At 35.6% G+C, this 14,116-nt stretch overlaps 1 protein-coding gene across 1 annotated transcript; it reads left to right on the top strand.

Annotated features, from left to right (window-relative positions):
* Nucleotides 1-5,115: 5,115 nt before the first annotated feature.
* Nucleotides 5,116-9,557, top strand: LOC128125968 (uncharacterized). Its single transcript, XM_052763631.1, has 4 exons — nt 5,116-5,226; nt 5,877-6,105; nt 7,832-8,736; nt 9,540-9,557. The coding sequence occupies exons 1-4, from the start codon at nt 5,116-5,118 to the stop codon at nt 9,555-9,557; spliced, it is 1,263 nt and encodes a 420-aa protein (XP_052619591.1).
* The last annotated feature ends 4,559 nt before the right edge of the window (nt 9,558-14,116 follow it).

Raw genomic sequence — 14,116 nt, 5'->3', positions numbered from 1 at the left:
AAAAACCCAACCGAGGCGAAAACTGATTATCGCTTCATCCTCAAGCAAATCTGAGGAATAGATTTCTGCTTCTGAAGGCTCTCCTTGTGGTAATACTCCACCAAGATCTCCAACCCCTGAAGTTCACTTCTCTACTTCTCCTATCTCCACTCCACCAGTTACCATTCCTATTTCTATTCCCCCCATTACCTCCACCACTCAAATACCACCTACCTCCATCCCAGTACCACCACCTATATTTACCGAAGCAACCACCACCACCACTGCAGATGTTAGAACCAACGTATCTAATACGGGGGTTCATACAGACGCACCAACATCCACCTCAGCACCCGAACCCACACCAACAACCGAACACACCACCCAACCCGAAACTACTACTACTATCGAGCCTCCAGCTTCACCACCACCATCTTCTCCTACTCATGCATCAGAGGATGACGAACCACTCCTTGGTGGGGAGGACATGACCTTTGCCTCGGTCTATTACAGTCCGTTTCAAGTTCAGAGTGACGATGATAACGATGCTCCTGTCACAAAGAGGCATCTCAAGGAGCTACATGACAAATTGATTCGCTCATCGCATCATCTTCCACATCTCAGTCCTCCATTTCTGAAGCTGCCATTCAGAAAATTGTTGAGGCTTTCTCCAAAGCTCATCAAGTTTCTATCGATTCCGCCACTGCAGCCATAGATGCCTCAACCAAAGCATGTGAGGCAGCGACCGAAAAAGTCGATAAACTATTCACTGATGCTTCTTCCTTGTTAAAATCTTTACAGGAAACCGCTGAAGCCACCTCAACAAAGTTGGAACCCATTGTCAACCAGCTGGCTAACTCAGTCACATCAGAGCTGAAGTCGTTCGCTTCACTTCGACAAACCATTTCTGACGACAACTCAGCTTTCAGAACAACCATTGAGGAGCGTCTCTCTAAGCTTCAAGAAGACTTAGCTGCTGAGAACTCTCTCATGGATGCTCTCGCAAGGAAGACTACCGCTTTGAAGGTCAAGAGTACTCAACTCTCCAACTCTCAACAGGAGATTGAATCTCTTCGATCTGAAAGAGAGGTGGTTAAATCGTGTGTTTCGGATGTCCACTCAGCTATCTCAAACATCCTTGAAGCACATGACCCGATCCTCAATTATTCTGTGAGGCATGACCTTGCATAGAAGCTTGCTCCCGCCCTCTCTCTACTGAGCAAACTTGAAGGGCTCCTTGATTTCGTGTCCATTCCAAAACAAGGGGGAGAAAAAGTGAATATGTCTCAACCGCCTCCTACTTCAACTGCAACCGAACCTCCTCCAGTAGGCCAAGCCTCTGGTTCCGGTGTAAAAGACAAGGGAAAGAATATTGCTGAGGAGAGCGATGAAGATGATAAGGAGACAATTGCCAACCTTTTGAAGCGACAGGGTCGAGACAAAGAGGCTGACATCAGTGCTCGTGTGGCTAGAGAGGCTGAAGAAGCCGAAAGAAGACAGAAAGAAGCCATGACCTTCTCGAGAGCATGAAAACTCTTTTTCCTCCTTGGACTCTTGAGAAGCTGATTAAAGAAGCCATCGAAACACCAAGTATCTTATGGCTAGAACCTGTGATCTCTTTAGATTGTTCTAACACTGTCGACTCTCAGTTCGATATGCCACTAACCCGAAAGGCGTTTGTTTTTCAAGCCTTTGACAACATTGCTGAGTTCCCCCATCCTCATCCACAGGTTGATCGGGACTTAGTTGAATTTTATCTGAGGGCAGCTCAACCTCAATACCAAACTTGGAGCGCTCAGAAAATCATCAATGTTCGGGTCCTAAAGTCGTTCATGGAAGGCAACTTCACCAACGTTCGGTTCAAGGTACTACGGGGATCTACCAAGACCGAACATGTCATCTCACTTGCAGATCTTCCCAACCTTAATCCCCATGACTGGATTATCTTGCACAACATCCTTCTTACAAACGAAGCTAAATATGGTCCGATCATCGACCACTTTAAGAGGATGCTTGTATGCTATGTCATGGAAGTTGCTCTGATGGATCAGGAGATAGCGAGCGTATTCAAGAAGAAGCCCACCATATCTCCTGTTGGCTCTGCCAGTGATCTCAACATGATGCAGATGGGGAAGATTGACCCAAAGAGAAACTCCGTCATGTTTACTAGGAACGAAGGACAGAAATGTCTTTTCGCCGTGGCAGACAAACATCTCTACACCACTGCCTATTTGGAACACGTTTTAGGGATCATCCATCGATGCAAGCAGAACACAGCGGATGATATCAAGTACTTTGATGATATGATTCAATGGTACATTCGCTTCAGACAGACAATCTTTGCACTTATCACACGTCTGTTTGATACAGTAAAGAAGGCTCCCGTTGCTGGCCCAAGCAAGAAGAAATGATAGTCTCGCTCCAAATTGACGCAAAGGGGGAGATTGTTAGGGTCAGTATAGTGTTGCGTCTATTGGGCTCGTTAGCTAGTCCATGTTTATATCCGGTATGGGCCTGTCCATCCGTGAGTTTTGTAGGGTTTAATATAAATAGATGCTTGCATGCATTCTAGAACGAGATGATTAGTATTGATTAGAAAAGTATTGTTCAGCAATATCATCGTTCTTATTTTGTAACCCTAGAATCCTCTACAGTGGAAGTTCTTAGTCGAGCTCTGCTGAGGATCGAGTAATCTAATCATTCGACACATTTTGATTCATACTTGTGTTTTGTTTACTGTTTTACGTTCATCACCTACCTGTTACAAATATCTAATCGATCAAAGAGTTAATTCATAACTCAATAATACATATATCACTAAGATTATAAAGTTCATGTTGATGCTGACTGGACTGGGACTGGTGATGGCGCTGGCGTTGGCGCTGGTACTGACGACGTTGGCGCTGACGGTCAGCGTGTAGTCTATGACTCATCAGGTCATAAGATGTGACCTTACAATATGTTACAAATAACTTACAGTTGAAATCAATAATTTATAAAGATTACAACAACGTAATTAGTTTCAAAATCACATGATTTTTAAGATATAGGATTCAATGTAAATTTACATATAATTTATTATATTCATGTGATTGTGGATTTAAATGTTCAAAAAACTTTATATTTCAACAGTATAATGTATAAAACATGTTCTATAACAATATAATAAAAATATTTTGAGACCTAAAATATATCATGTATGATATATGTTGGAGTGAGACAAATTTATATCCTATTGTAGATAAAAATAAGATGATTTCAATGATATATGGGTTTATATCGAACTTCACGTGATAAAACCAACGTTAAAAAACCAAATCAAACAAACTTAAGTTAATTATAACAACAAAAAATATTAAAATTTTAATAAAACACTTTTCACTCTTTATAAATTATAACATTAATATTTTATAAATGTTCATGCACTTGTAGATAAGACCACACCAATGAACAATATGTTCTATTGTGCTTAAATAGCTCTTCCCTTATCTTTTACTCTCTAACCTAAGGCTACATGGTATGGTCACAACCAACCCACTAGAAAAGTATTGTCATTTATGCATCATGTCATCTCCACTACATGTTAACTATCAGAGCACTAGCCTTTGGAAATGGTTACCACTCCACCTTATTTATCTTTTTTTTTTTACATTAGATTAAAAAAACCATAATTTAAAACATAAATAAATATTTTACATTAATTAAAAACCCATTACATTACTTAAAAAATGTATAAATATAAAACCTAAATTACTAAAAAAATATATAAAAACATAGAAATTTAAAACTAAAATTACTAAAAAAAAACATAGAAATTTAAAACCTAAATTACTATAAAAAAAAACACTAAAAAACACATAGAAATTTAAAACCTAAATTATTAGAAAAAACATAAAAAAACATTAAAAATACTACGCGTCTTCGTCATCACCAGCGTCGTTTTCATTGTCAGCGTCCTCATCCTTCTCATCATCATTGTAATTTTTCCCTTCAAATTTCCTTAATCATATGCACTCAGTCAAATCATGGCGTAGATTGTGATGTGCATCACTGTTTTGTATTTCCAAAAGCCTTGTGAAGTATGCTAGGTCGCCGACTTGTATTACTGCAGGTAGATTAAGTATATCGTTCGGACTATACATGCAAATAGTCATACACTCTTCTTCTATTATCATGTTATGTAAAATAACACAAACTTTCATCATCTTCATCAATTTTTCCCTATCCCATGCTCGTGTCGGATGTTTGATTAAATGCAACTTTTTTTGAGGACTCCAAACGTCCGTTCCACATCCTTCCTTGCAGATTCATGTGCATGTTTTCCATCAACCGAATAAGAATATGACTTGAAAAATGTAGCGTACTCTGGATATATCTCATCCCCAAGGTAATACCAAAACTTTTATTCATGTCCATTCACAATGTATGGCATGTTTGGTGCTTTACTCTGCAAAATGTCGTTAAATATTGGAGACGCTCCAAGCACATTCAGATCGTTGTTTGAACCTTATATATCAAAGAACGCATGCCAAAAACATAGGTCATTTGAAACAACTGCTTCTAATATAACAGTCGACACATCATGATCACATCGCGTGAATTGACGTCGTCATGCATTGGGACAATTTTCCCACACCCTATGTGTACAATCAAGGCTACCAAGCATTCTTGGAAAACCATGTTTAGCTTGATGTGCGGCATAAAACTGTTCGGCATCACTTCTAGTCGAATTTTGCAATTATATGTCACCATAAAGCTCAGTACATACTGATAAAAAGATACGCATATTCTCGACCCTTCCTCTCAGACATTTTCAAATACTTATCTGATGCATCTGCATCTATGTCGTATACCAACTGTCTAATAGTTGTTGTGCATTTTTGAATTGTAGTAAAACCAAATTTGCCTCTAGCACCCATCTCAATTGAAAAACTCATAATTGTTTGCCAAATCTCTAGCTATACGTAGGAATAAATTTCTCTTAATACAAAAATGATGTTCGAATTTTGATAGGTCGTATAAACTATCAGGGGCAAAGTAATCACGTACCAAAATTTGTGTAATGTGATACGATCACAGTTGATTGAAATTCTATGCTTCCTCTCGACATTTAAAGGTCCAGTTATCTCACGTATCATGTCGTGTTCCATAGACTACAACGTGTGCAAAACTAACTTATCATCTGAATCATCATCATTGGATGATGAAGAAGAAATTAAACCCAAAAAAGTATTCATATTGTTGAAAGTATGTGTTTGTTTGATGTAAAAATATGTGCAAGTGTATGTATATAGACATTAAGTTTTAAATCTGAAAAAAGATATTTTCTTTATTTTCTCCAACGTTCACAAAAGAACAAGGAAACGGTCAAAAAACATTAGCCAATTAGCTTCCTCGTCTTCATCACCACATCACAGCCAACCCACCAGACCTAGGGGTGGTGTTCACGCATGGGTAGAGGTGACACATCAGATGTCACGCATGCTTTTCTATACCATATCGGATAGCCTAACATCAAGATTCAAAGGGTAAGGAAAGCTTAGTTATTTCACCTCTCATTCACTAAGAACATTTCTCTCATGTATTACCCTTTCTAAACCTTAGCTTCATTATCTCTACTCTTTCCTTATTGGTGACCTTAGCCAACGACGCTACTATTCCCTTACTACCACAACCATCACTCCTCTATTATAGACACACGCACCACCACGTAACCATCGTTGGTAAAACCCCTAGATCTAGAAATCGACCACTCATCTCACCATCTTTGTTATTTATGCAGGCTCGGTGGTTGAAAAACTTTAAATCCTTCTCCTGTTGTTCCCTGCTCGGAAGTTCCTGTTGTTCCGGTCAAGCCTCCTGTTCTGACTGCCAACCTGGTTGATGATGTTGTTCAGCATCCACCTGAATGTTTGTCAATAGCTCCTGCAGAGAATCTGATATCACCAGCTTCTGCTAAGAAGATTCTGGTGCAGGTCCCGGTTGAACCTCATGTCGCTACTTGTACGAATATTAATTCAGAGGTTGTTTCGGTTGGTTTTTTGGTTGGATATGCTCAGATGTTGGGGGTGGAAGTCTTGGAGGATTCTTTGTCACATCCCCCAGGTTTTCCTGACATATTTTATGGTAATTATGATTTGAATTTAGAATGCTCTTATAGTGGAAATTCTATGGTGGAGGAAACAAAATGGACGATGGAACGGGTCAAAAAATTGGTTTGTATCATGGATGGATGTTTTGAACATGTTCAAAGTGTTATTGAAGGAGAGAGGAATAAACAAATTAAATCATGAATTGTTTGTCATTAAATATCCAAGGAGTGGGGTGTATTGACAAGCAGGTTTGGGTGAAAGCGTTATGTCATCAATTTAAAGTTAATTTTTTAGCTATCCAAGAAATGAAGATGGAACTTATTGATTTGCTGAAGGTTCGTTCTTTTTAGGCCAATGTATCGTTTTCTTATGCTTATTCTCCTTCTTGGAGCTTGGGGAGTTATGGTTGATGGTGTTTGGATCTATGAACCAGGGAGGGTCAAAAATGAATTTCATAACTTTTACAAAACTCTCTTTTCTAAGAAGAGAGGGGCTCGTCTGCTCTTTTTCATACCCTTTTGGAGGCTCAGGTTTAGTTCCTCCAGGCTCATTTTTCTCATGAGGAGATTAAAAGGTAGACCTGGCAATTTGATACACGATACGAGTTTTTTGTGTATGTGTTTTAGAAATTTGTGTTTCGTGTTTATTCGTGTCTGACACGTATTTTAAATTCGTGTTCCATGTCTTATACGTCTCAAACACGAATTTACCTATTTAGACACGTATAAAACACGATACAAATTCGTGTTGACACGTGACACGTATAAACACGTATATAAACATATATACTTTAGGCTTAAATTTTATATTTATAATATATTAGGGACCAATTTCGTAAAATTCAGTAATTAGTTTATAACCCTAGCTTAAAAAAAGTCATTAAAAACATGTATATTCATGTTTTCATGTAACACGGCTGAAAAACGTGTCTATTCGTGTCGTGCCACGTGTCACACGAGTATTTTACATGTCGTGTTCGTATTTGATACCCCAAACATGTTTTATAATTTGTGTCGTGTTCATGTTTAACAAATTTGTGTCGTGTAAATTCGTGTCTGACACGAATACATGACACGCAGACACGGATTGCCAGGTCTATTAAAAGGGCAGTTTGGGATTGTGGTTCTGATAAGGCTCCTGGTCCAGATGATTTTTCCTTTGGTTTCATTAAGCGTTATTGGGATATTTTTTCTTTGGATGTGGTGGCGTTATTGGGACCCGAAGGTCATTAGATACTTTATACCTATTAGTCTTATTGGTTACCAATATAAAATTATTGGTAAGTATTTAGCTAATAGCTTGGCGGATATTATTGGTTCTGTTATTAGTTTGGAGCAGTTTGCTTTTGTTAACGGGAGACAAATTTAGGATGGACCTTATCTATTGAACAAAGTGGTTGCTTGGAGTAAGGCTTTGAAAAATCCTCTTATGATTTTTAAAGTGGATTTTGAAAAGGCGTATGACTCTTTGTCTTGGGAGTATCTTTTGGAGATCATGCATATTATGGGATTCGGCTCTATATGGTGTGAGCGGATAAGGGAGCTTTTGAGTAAGGCTAGGGCTTCGGTTCTAGTGAAATGTTCTCTTACTGATGAGTTTCAGATCTATAAAGGGTTGAGATAAGGAGATCATTTGTCTCCATTCCTATTTATTTTGGTGATTGAGGGGTTTCATGTTGCTTTGCTTAAAGCTTAGCAAGCGAATGTTTTAACGGGGAATTTCTATTAGCGACATCCATATTTCCCATTTGTTTTATGCAGATGATGTTGTCTTGTTGTCTTCTTGGGATCCAGATAATGCTAAACGCCTTATACGTATTTTGAGGTGCTTTTATCTAGCTTCGAGCCTTAAAATCAACTTGCAAAAAAACAAGTTGATTGGAGTGGGGGTTTCTTATAATCTGGTGGAGTTTGTCGCTAGTAGATTGGGTTGTGCTTCAGAATATCTTCCTTTTGTTCATTTAGGTGTGCATGTAGGCCAAAATATGGCTCGGGCGTCGGCTTGGTCTATTATTGAGGATCGTTTTCGCTCTAGATTGTCGGGTTGGAAAGCGAAAAGTCTTTCTTTTGGAGGTCATCTTACTTTGATCAAGTCGGTTCTAGGAAGTTTGGGTAGCTATTTGATGTTTGTCTTTATGGTCCCGATTTCTATCCTTAATTCTTTGGAGGCTCTTCGGTCAAGAATTTTTTGGGGTGCAAATTTGGAGGACACACGTATGCATTTGGTTCGTTGGGATAGAGTTTTAGCCGATAAAAAAGAGGGTGGTCTTGGAATTGGTAGACTCTTTTCTTTTTATCGGTGCCTTCTCTTTTGTTGGCAGTGGACATTCTTTCATAACCCTGATTTGATATTGGTTAGGGTGGTGAAAGCTTTGCATGGTGCTGATGGGGGTTGTTCTTCTCTGTCGTTGAGAAGAGGGTGGACAGGTCCTTGGAGTGGCATTATTAGGATGTTAGTGCAGCTTAGAGACCAGGGTATTGATTTGCATTCTTTTTTTCCGATTAGTGTTGGCGATGGGATTAAGACTTCTTTTTCGCATAATGTTTGGAAGGGTGATCAGCCTCAGGCAGTGACTTTTCCAAGGATTTTTGTGCTGGATGTCAATCGTTTTGTCTCGGTTCGGGATAAGGTTTTGGTTGGTTGGAGTACTGATTCTCTTAGGCAGGTTCCTAGGGGTGGCATTGAGCAGACCCAGTGGGTTGTGTTTATTTATTTGATGCATGATCCCCAGCTCCATCATTTCCCTGATCGGTTGGGGTGGTCTATTGACGCCTCTGATTCTTTTTCGGTTTCATTAGCTAGATCTTTTATTGATAGTGGTATGTTTTTTATGGGTGGGTGCGAGACTAGATGGAACAATTGGGTTCCTATCAAGTTAAATATTTTTATTTGGATGCTGAGGTCACATAGTATTCCCGCTAGAGAGAGTCTTTCCCATCGAGGAGTTATGGTGAATTCCATTATGTGCCCTATTTGTTCCATTACGGTTGAGTCTACTAACCACCTTTTTGGAAGATTGTAGTCTTCCAAGTGATATTTGGTCATGGGTTGCTATTTGATGGGGTGTTCAGATTCCTTTTCAGTTATCCATTGATTCCATTCTTTCTTGATCTGAGTCGATTGTTTTGAGAGGTGGTCAATGAAAATCTTTTGATGCGGTAGTTCTGAGTACTTTATGGTGTTTATGGAATTTACGTAATGCTAGTATTTTCGGAAAGGTTTTGCTTAGGACATCCTTTATTTTTTAATGAAGCGGTTAAAAGGTCTTTCTTTTGGATTTCCAATAAGGTGTATTAAAGCTAAGATAGGGTGGACTTCTTGGCTTCATAACCCGAATTTTGCTTGTAATTTGTTGTAATGTTTCTTTTGCTAGCTTCTTGCTAGTTTTTCAATAAAATTTTCGCGTTTTCAAAAAAAATGTATGCTTTTTTTTATTTGTAAAGATTATTTTGGGTTATTATTTGTTAGATTGCACTAGAAACCTAGTTTTTTTTTAAGATTTGTGCTAATATGTCAAGAACTAATTTCAAACAAAAAACTACTAATTTTCACCATAAACAACTAAGAATTTTACCAAAATGATTAATAAATTCAAAAAAAAAAAAGACAACTAATTTCATAAATCATAAACCTAATAAAATATCAAAACTTACTCGTTTCATTCTAAGGTTTGGAAAGAGCTCTAAAAATTAGATCGGAGGAAACTCAAATGTTCATAAACGTTTTTGTTTGGCTACTGTTGCTTGGAAGAATCGAAAACCGGAGATATGAGTGTGTGATTATTTTTTCTCTCCTGTCGAACGAGACATGTTCTTCTGTTTTTTTTTTGCTACCTTTTGTTTCTTTTCTCTTCTTGTCGTACGTATCCTCTAATACAAAAAATGATTTGTCTTATTTATTTTCTCTTATTCTATACAAAAACTGATTTTCTCTTATTGATTTTTTTAAGTGTATTGTTTATGGACCATAACTTATGGTTTTATTGGCCTAATTTTTTAAATTGCAATGAGTTAATCTTTTACACGGTTGGGTTCATTTTATACAGGTTGGTGCACCATATTAGTTGATGTTGGACCTAATACTAGTTGCACAATAATACAAAAAAAAGTACACTTGGGAGATGAAATCGAGTACTAAACTAGGCCTAGAACCCATACCAGGTTCGCTCCTACAGACAACAGATTTTTTGAAAATCAAGTTTCTTTTTAATTTGAGTTTTTTTTTCTAAATTGATTGTATTAAGTTTCATTTGATTTTTCTGGATTTGATTTAATCAAACGTTTAGGTTCCATAGGTGATTTTTCTAGATTTAGTTTGTGGTGATTGTCGGAGGTGAACAGGATGGTTGTTAGAGTTGCTTGTTTATGGTTGTCGGAAGTGAGCATCGTGGGATGTCACTGGGTTGATTTTAGCAATTTTTAAGGCTGGAGATTTGATTTTTCTGGATTTTATTTCATCGTGCTTTCTTTTTGTTGGAGGTGGTGGTTGTTTTCTTTATAGGTGGTGGTTGTTAGCGGATGTGAACATTGTGGAGTTGGTGTGGTTTCCGGGTTTGGGTGGGGCTAGGGTTAGGGTAGATTATTGATCCCACTAAATAAATAATAAAAGAAATAAATGAATAATGAAAACATAAGTAACATATAAATAAGGGAAAATAGCACAAAAGTCACTAAGTTTACACCAAAATTTTAATTTGACACTGTGTTTTTGTCTCAAATTTGATATTGTGTTTTCCAATTTATTACAATTCTGACCACTTGACCGGTCAATCTGATTGTCTGCTGATGTGACATGATTTGACATGCTGACATGACAGACTGACGTGTCAAAATTAAATTTTTTCCACAAAAGGCAGTAAGTTTTCACCTTTTCAATTTTAACACTAAGTTTTAATTTTTTTTTTTCAATTTAATACTTTATTTTTTTGTTCCAAATCGAACATTATGTTTCTCCAATTTCGTTTGGGAAAATAACTCTTGAGGGTAATTAACTTTTGCGTTTGTACTCATTTGGCCCCTTTCCTTTTTTTGTATTCAATATATAATCGAACTTGTTGTTTGTGTTCACCATAACCCTTTTGACCGGCTTTTGACCTGTGATATCCGGTCAAAGGGTTATATGGTGAACACAAACAAAAAGTTCGATGGTATATTGAGTACAAAAAAGGAAAGGGACCAAATGAGAACAAACTCAACAGTTGGTTACCCTCCTGAGTCATTTTCCCTTTACTCATTTACAGCAAATCTCACGTCATCTCCTACTGATATTAATGACTTTATGAGATTCATTCTTGCTTCTCTTCAAAACATAACCCACGAAAGAACACTATTCATACATGTGCAACTTTGTAATGCACTTGAATAATTATTAGGGGAATCTTGACTAAGCAGACGCATTTCATGACTACATTTATATTTCCAATCGAATGATTTATCGTATCATGGATTCTAGACAAGTCTACAAACGAGTAGAATCACAAGTGCTGTGATTTTTTAGTTTACTTAACTTTAAGATCGAATTCATGGAATGAGATACAACATCAATATGTACAATATCATGCTGCTTTTGCAAACACATCACCATAATATACCTTGAGGTAAACGTTTATGCTGATAAATATACCTCTCATACACAATCATATCCTTTTGAAAAGAGGTGTTGACAACTAACCACAGTAAGCATAGCATAGACCATGTTTTAACGAAGTTACCCCTCTGAAACGCTCTTCATATACGTTATAGCCAAAGAAGATTGCAGTCTTTGATAATTTTGCAACTTTAATTTCATTTAACTTTTCAGGGAGAATGACTCAAGAGGGTAACCAACTGTTGAGTTTGTTCTCATTTGGTCTCTTTCCTTTTTTTGTACTCAATATACCATCGAACTTGTTCTTTATGTTCACCATAACCCTTTGACTGGCTATCACAAATGAAAAGCCGGTCAAAAGGGTTACGGTGAACACAAACAACAAGTTCAATGATATATTGAATACAAAAAAAAGGAAAGGGACCAAATGAGTACAAACGCCAAAGTTAATTACCCTCAAGAGTCATTATCCCATTTTGTTTGGTATTGATCGTTTTCCATTTGAAAGCCACATTTTTTTATAAATACAAGGTTTTTTACATTCAAGGCATATTGTTATGTATAAATATGTATTATTTATATAAAAATTGTATTATACATTAAGCACAACTTTAAAATACGTTTGAAGTTTTGGAGACGTCTAGTCGTTCAAGACACAAAGCCAGGTTTGCAAGCCATGAAATTTTTATATCTCATATCATATTCATAATATTATTAGGAACATCTTAAATCTCATGGTGTGACTTCCGAATGCTATTATGACTTACTCTTGAACTAGTAAAGAACCTGCGGTTGCGCCACTATTGGGGTAATATGGGAAAAATCGACAAACTTTAAAAAAATATGTGTTGAAAGTGTAAATCGCCACAAATAGTGGAGAAAGTCGATAGCCCCTAAAATTAGATGTCAAAAGTGTACAACAACCAAAAGAATGGACACTGGTGGAGAAAATCCAAAAATGTTGTTGCAATAGTGTGAAAGTTTCCAAAGTTGGGAAAATATGGTGGCGAAAGTCTAAAGGAGGTTTTTTGTGTTTTTTTGTCAAAATGTAAAAGTTTTTACTGTAAGGATGAAAAGTGTCAAAGTCACTAAAAATTTGTGGCAAAAACATCATAATCTAAAATTTTTTACTGCAAGCATGAAAAGTGTCAAAGTCGTTAAAGATTTGTGGCAAATACCTAAAGGCACAAAAACTTAATCAAAACACAAAAATATAGAAGTTTTCACTTCAAGGATGAAAAGTGTCAAATTCACCAAATATTAGTGGCGGAAACCTAAAACCACAAAAGGTACTATTCCTAAGGTCCTTTATATATATATATATATATATATATATATATATATATATATATATATATATATATATATATATATATATATATATATATATATATATGTATATATATATATATATAATGACCATTTAATTATTGAATGACAATTTAATTATTCTAGAAGTATGTATTCTGTATGTTCATTAACAATATTGAAAATCATATTTCTCAGCTAAGTTTTTCAAAAATATTTATGAAAGATAAATGTCATCATTTTTACATCTATTTTAGTGTTCTCATTAAATTTTGATATTTTGTTCTATATTTCCCATATCTTCTTCAATGCTGCAAGCGAACGTTAAACGCGCCATCAATATATACCTAATAGAATTATTTAATTGTAAATAAAAATGTGTAAAATCTACAACAAAATTAAATAAATAATATTTCATAAGAGATAACTAATAAAATTTTGTTGTTTTTGTTCGATGTGTATGATTAGTTTGGTTCTCATAATATGAATTAATTATCTTATATTGTTCTGATTAAGGATTCTTAGACATAAACTATTTCAATATATTTTAAATTTAGATGATCTTGAACTACTAACGACGTAACATATATGTATGAGAAATTATACATACACCTACAAGCCTACACACTCATAACACATGTCCTATGATTAAGGGATTTTTTAGCAACATCCTAAATTTATATATAAAGTCAAGCGTAATTTTCTTTTGAAAATGAAGAACTAATAAATAAGTAGAATACGGTTTCTATATAACTAATATATATTTATACATAACATTATAGTTTGAATATAAAAAAAATTTGTGTTTATATAAAAATATGGTTTTTAAATGAAAAAAAAATCTATTTATATGGTTTAAATATAATAAAAAAATATTTATACGGTTCCAAATGAAAAATAGTCAACATTGATTAAAATTGAAAAAATGATGTTCGATTTGGAATAAAAAATAAAGTATAAAAGTTGAAAAAAAAAAAAAAAGAACTTAGTGTTCTTTGTGAAAAAAAAAAAAAAAAAAAAAAAAAAAAACAAATTTTTACACGTCAGCATGTCATGTCAAAATGTCACGTCAACAGACAGATAGTTTGATTGGTCAAGTAATCCGAATTGTAACAAATTAAAAAACACTATCAAATTTGAGAAAGAAAAAA

Source organism: Lactuca sativa, chromosome 5, assembly GCF_002870075.4.
Source record: "Lactuca sativa cultivar Salinas chromosome 5, Lsat_Salinas_v11, whole genome shotgun sequence".
Classification (NCBI taxonomy): domain Eukaryota; kingdom Viridiplantae; phylum Streptophyta; class Magnoliopsida; order Asterales; family Asteraceae; genus Lactuca; species Lactuca sativa.
This window is presented reverse-complemented; position numbering and strand designations above follow the sequence as displayed.

What these genes read in the sequence shown, in the direction of transcription:
- LOC128125968 (XM_052763631.1), top strand. Translation starts at nt 5,116, where the DNA reads ATGTCGTGTTCCATAGACTACAACGTGTGCAAAACTAACTTATCATCT. An exon ending in AAGTATTCATATTGTTGAAA is followed by an intron (nt 5,227 to 5,876) that starts GTATGTGTTTGT and finishes GATGTTGTTCAG; the next exon opens with CATCCACCTGAATGTTTGTC. An exon ending in TTTTCCTGACATATTTTATG is followed by an intron (nt 6,106 to 7,831) that starts GTAATTATGATT and finishes TGTTTTATGCAG; the next exon opens with ATGATGTTGTCTTGTTGTCT.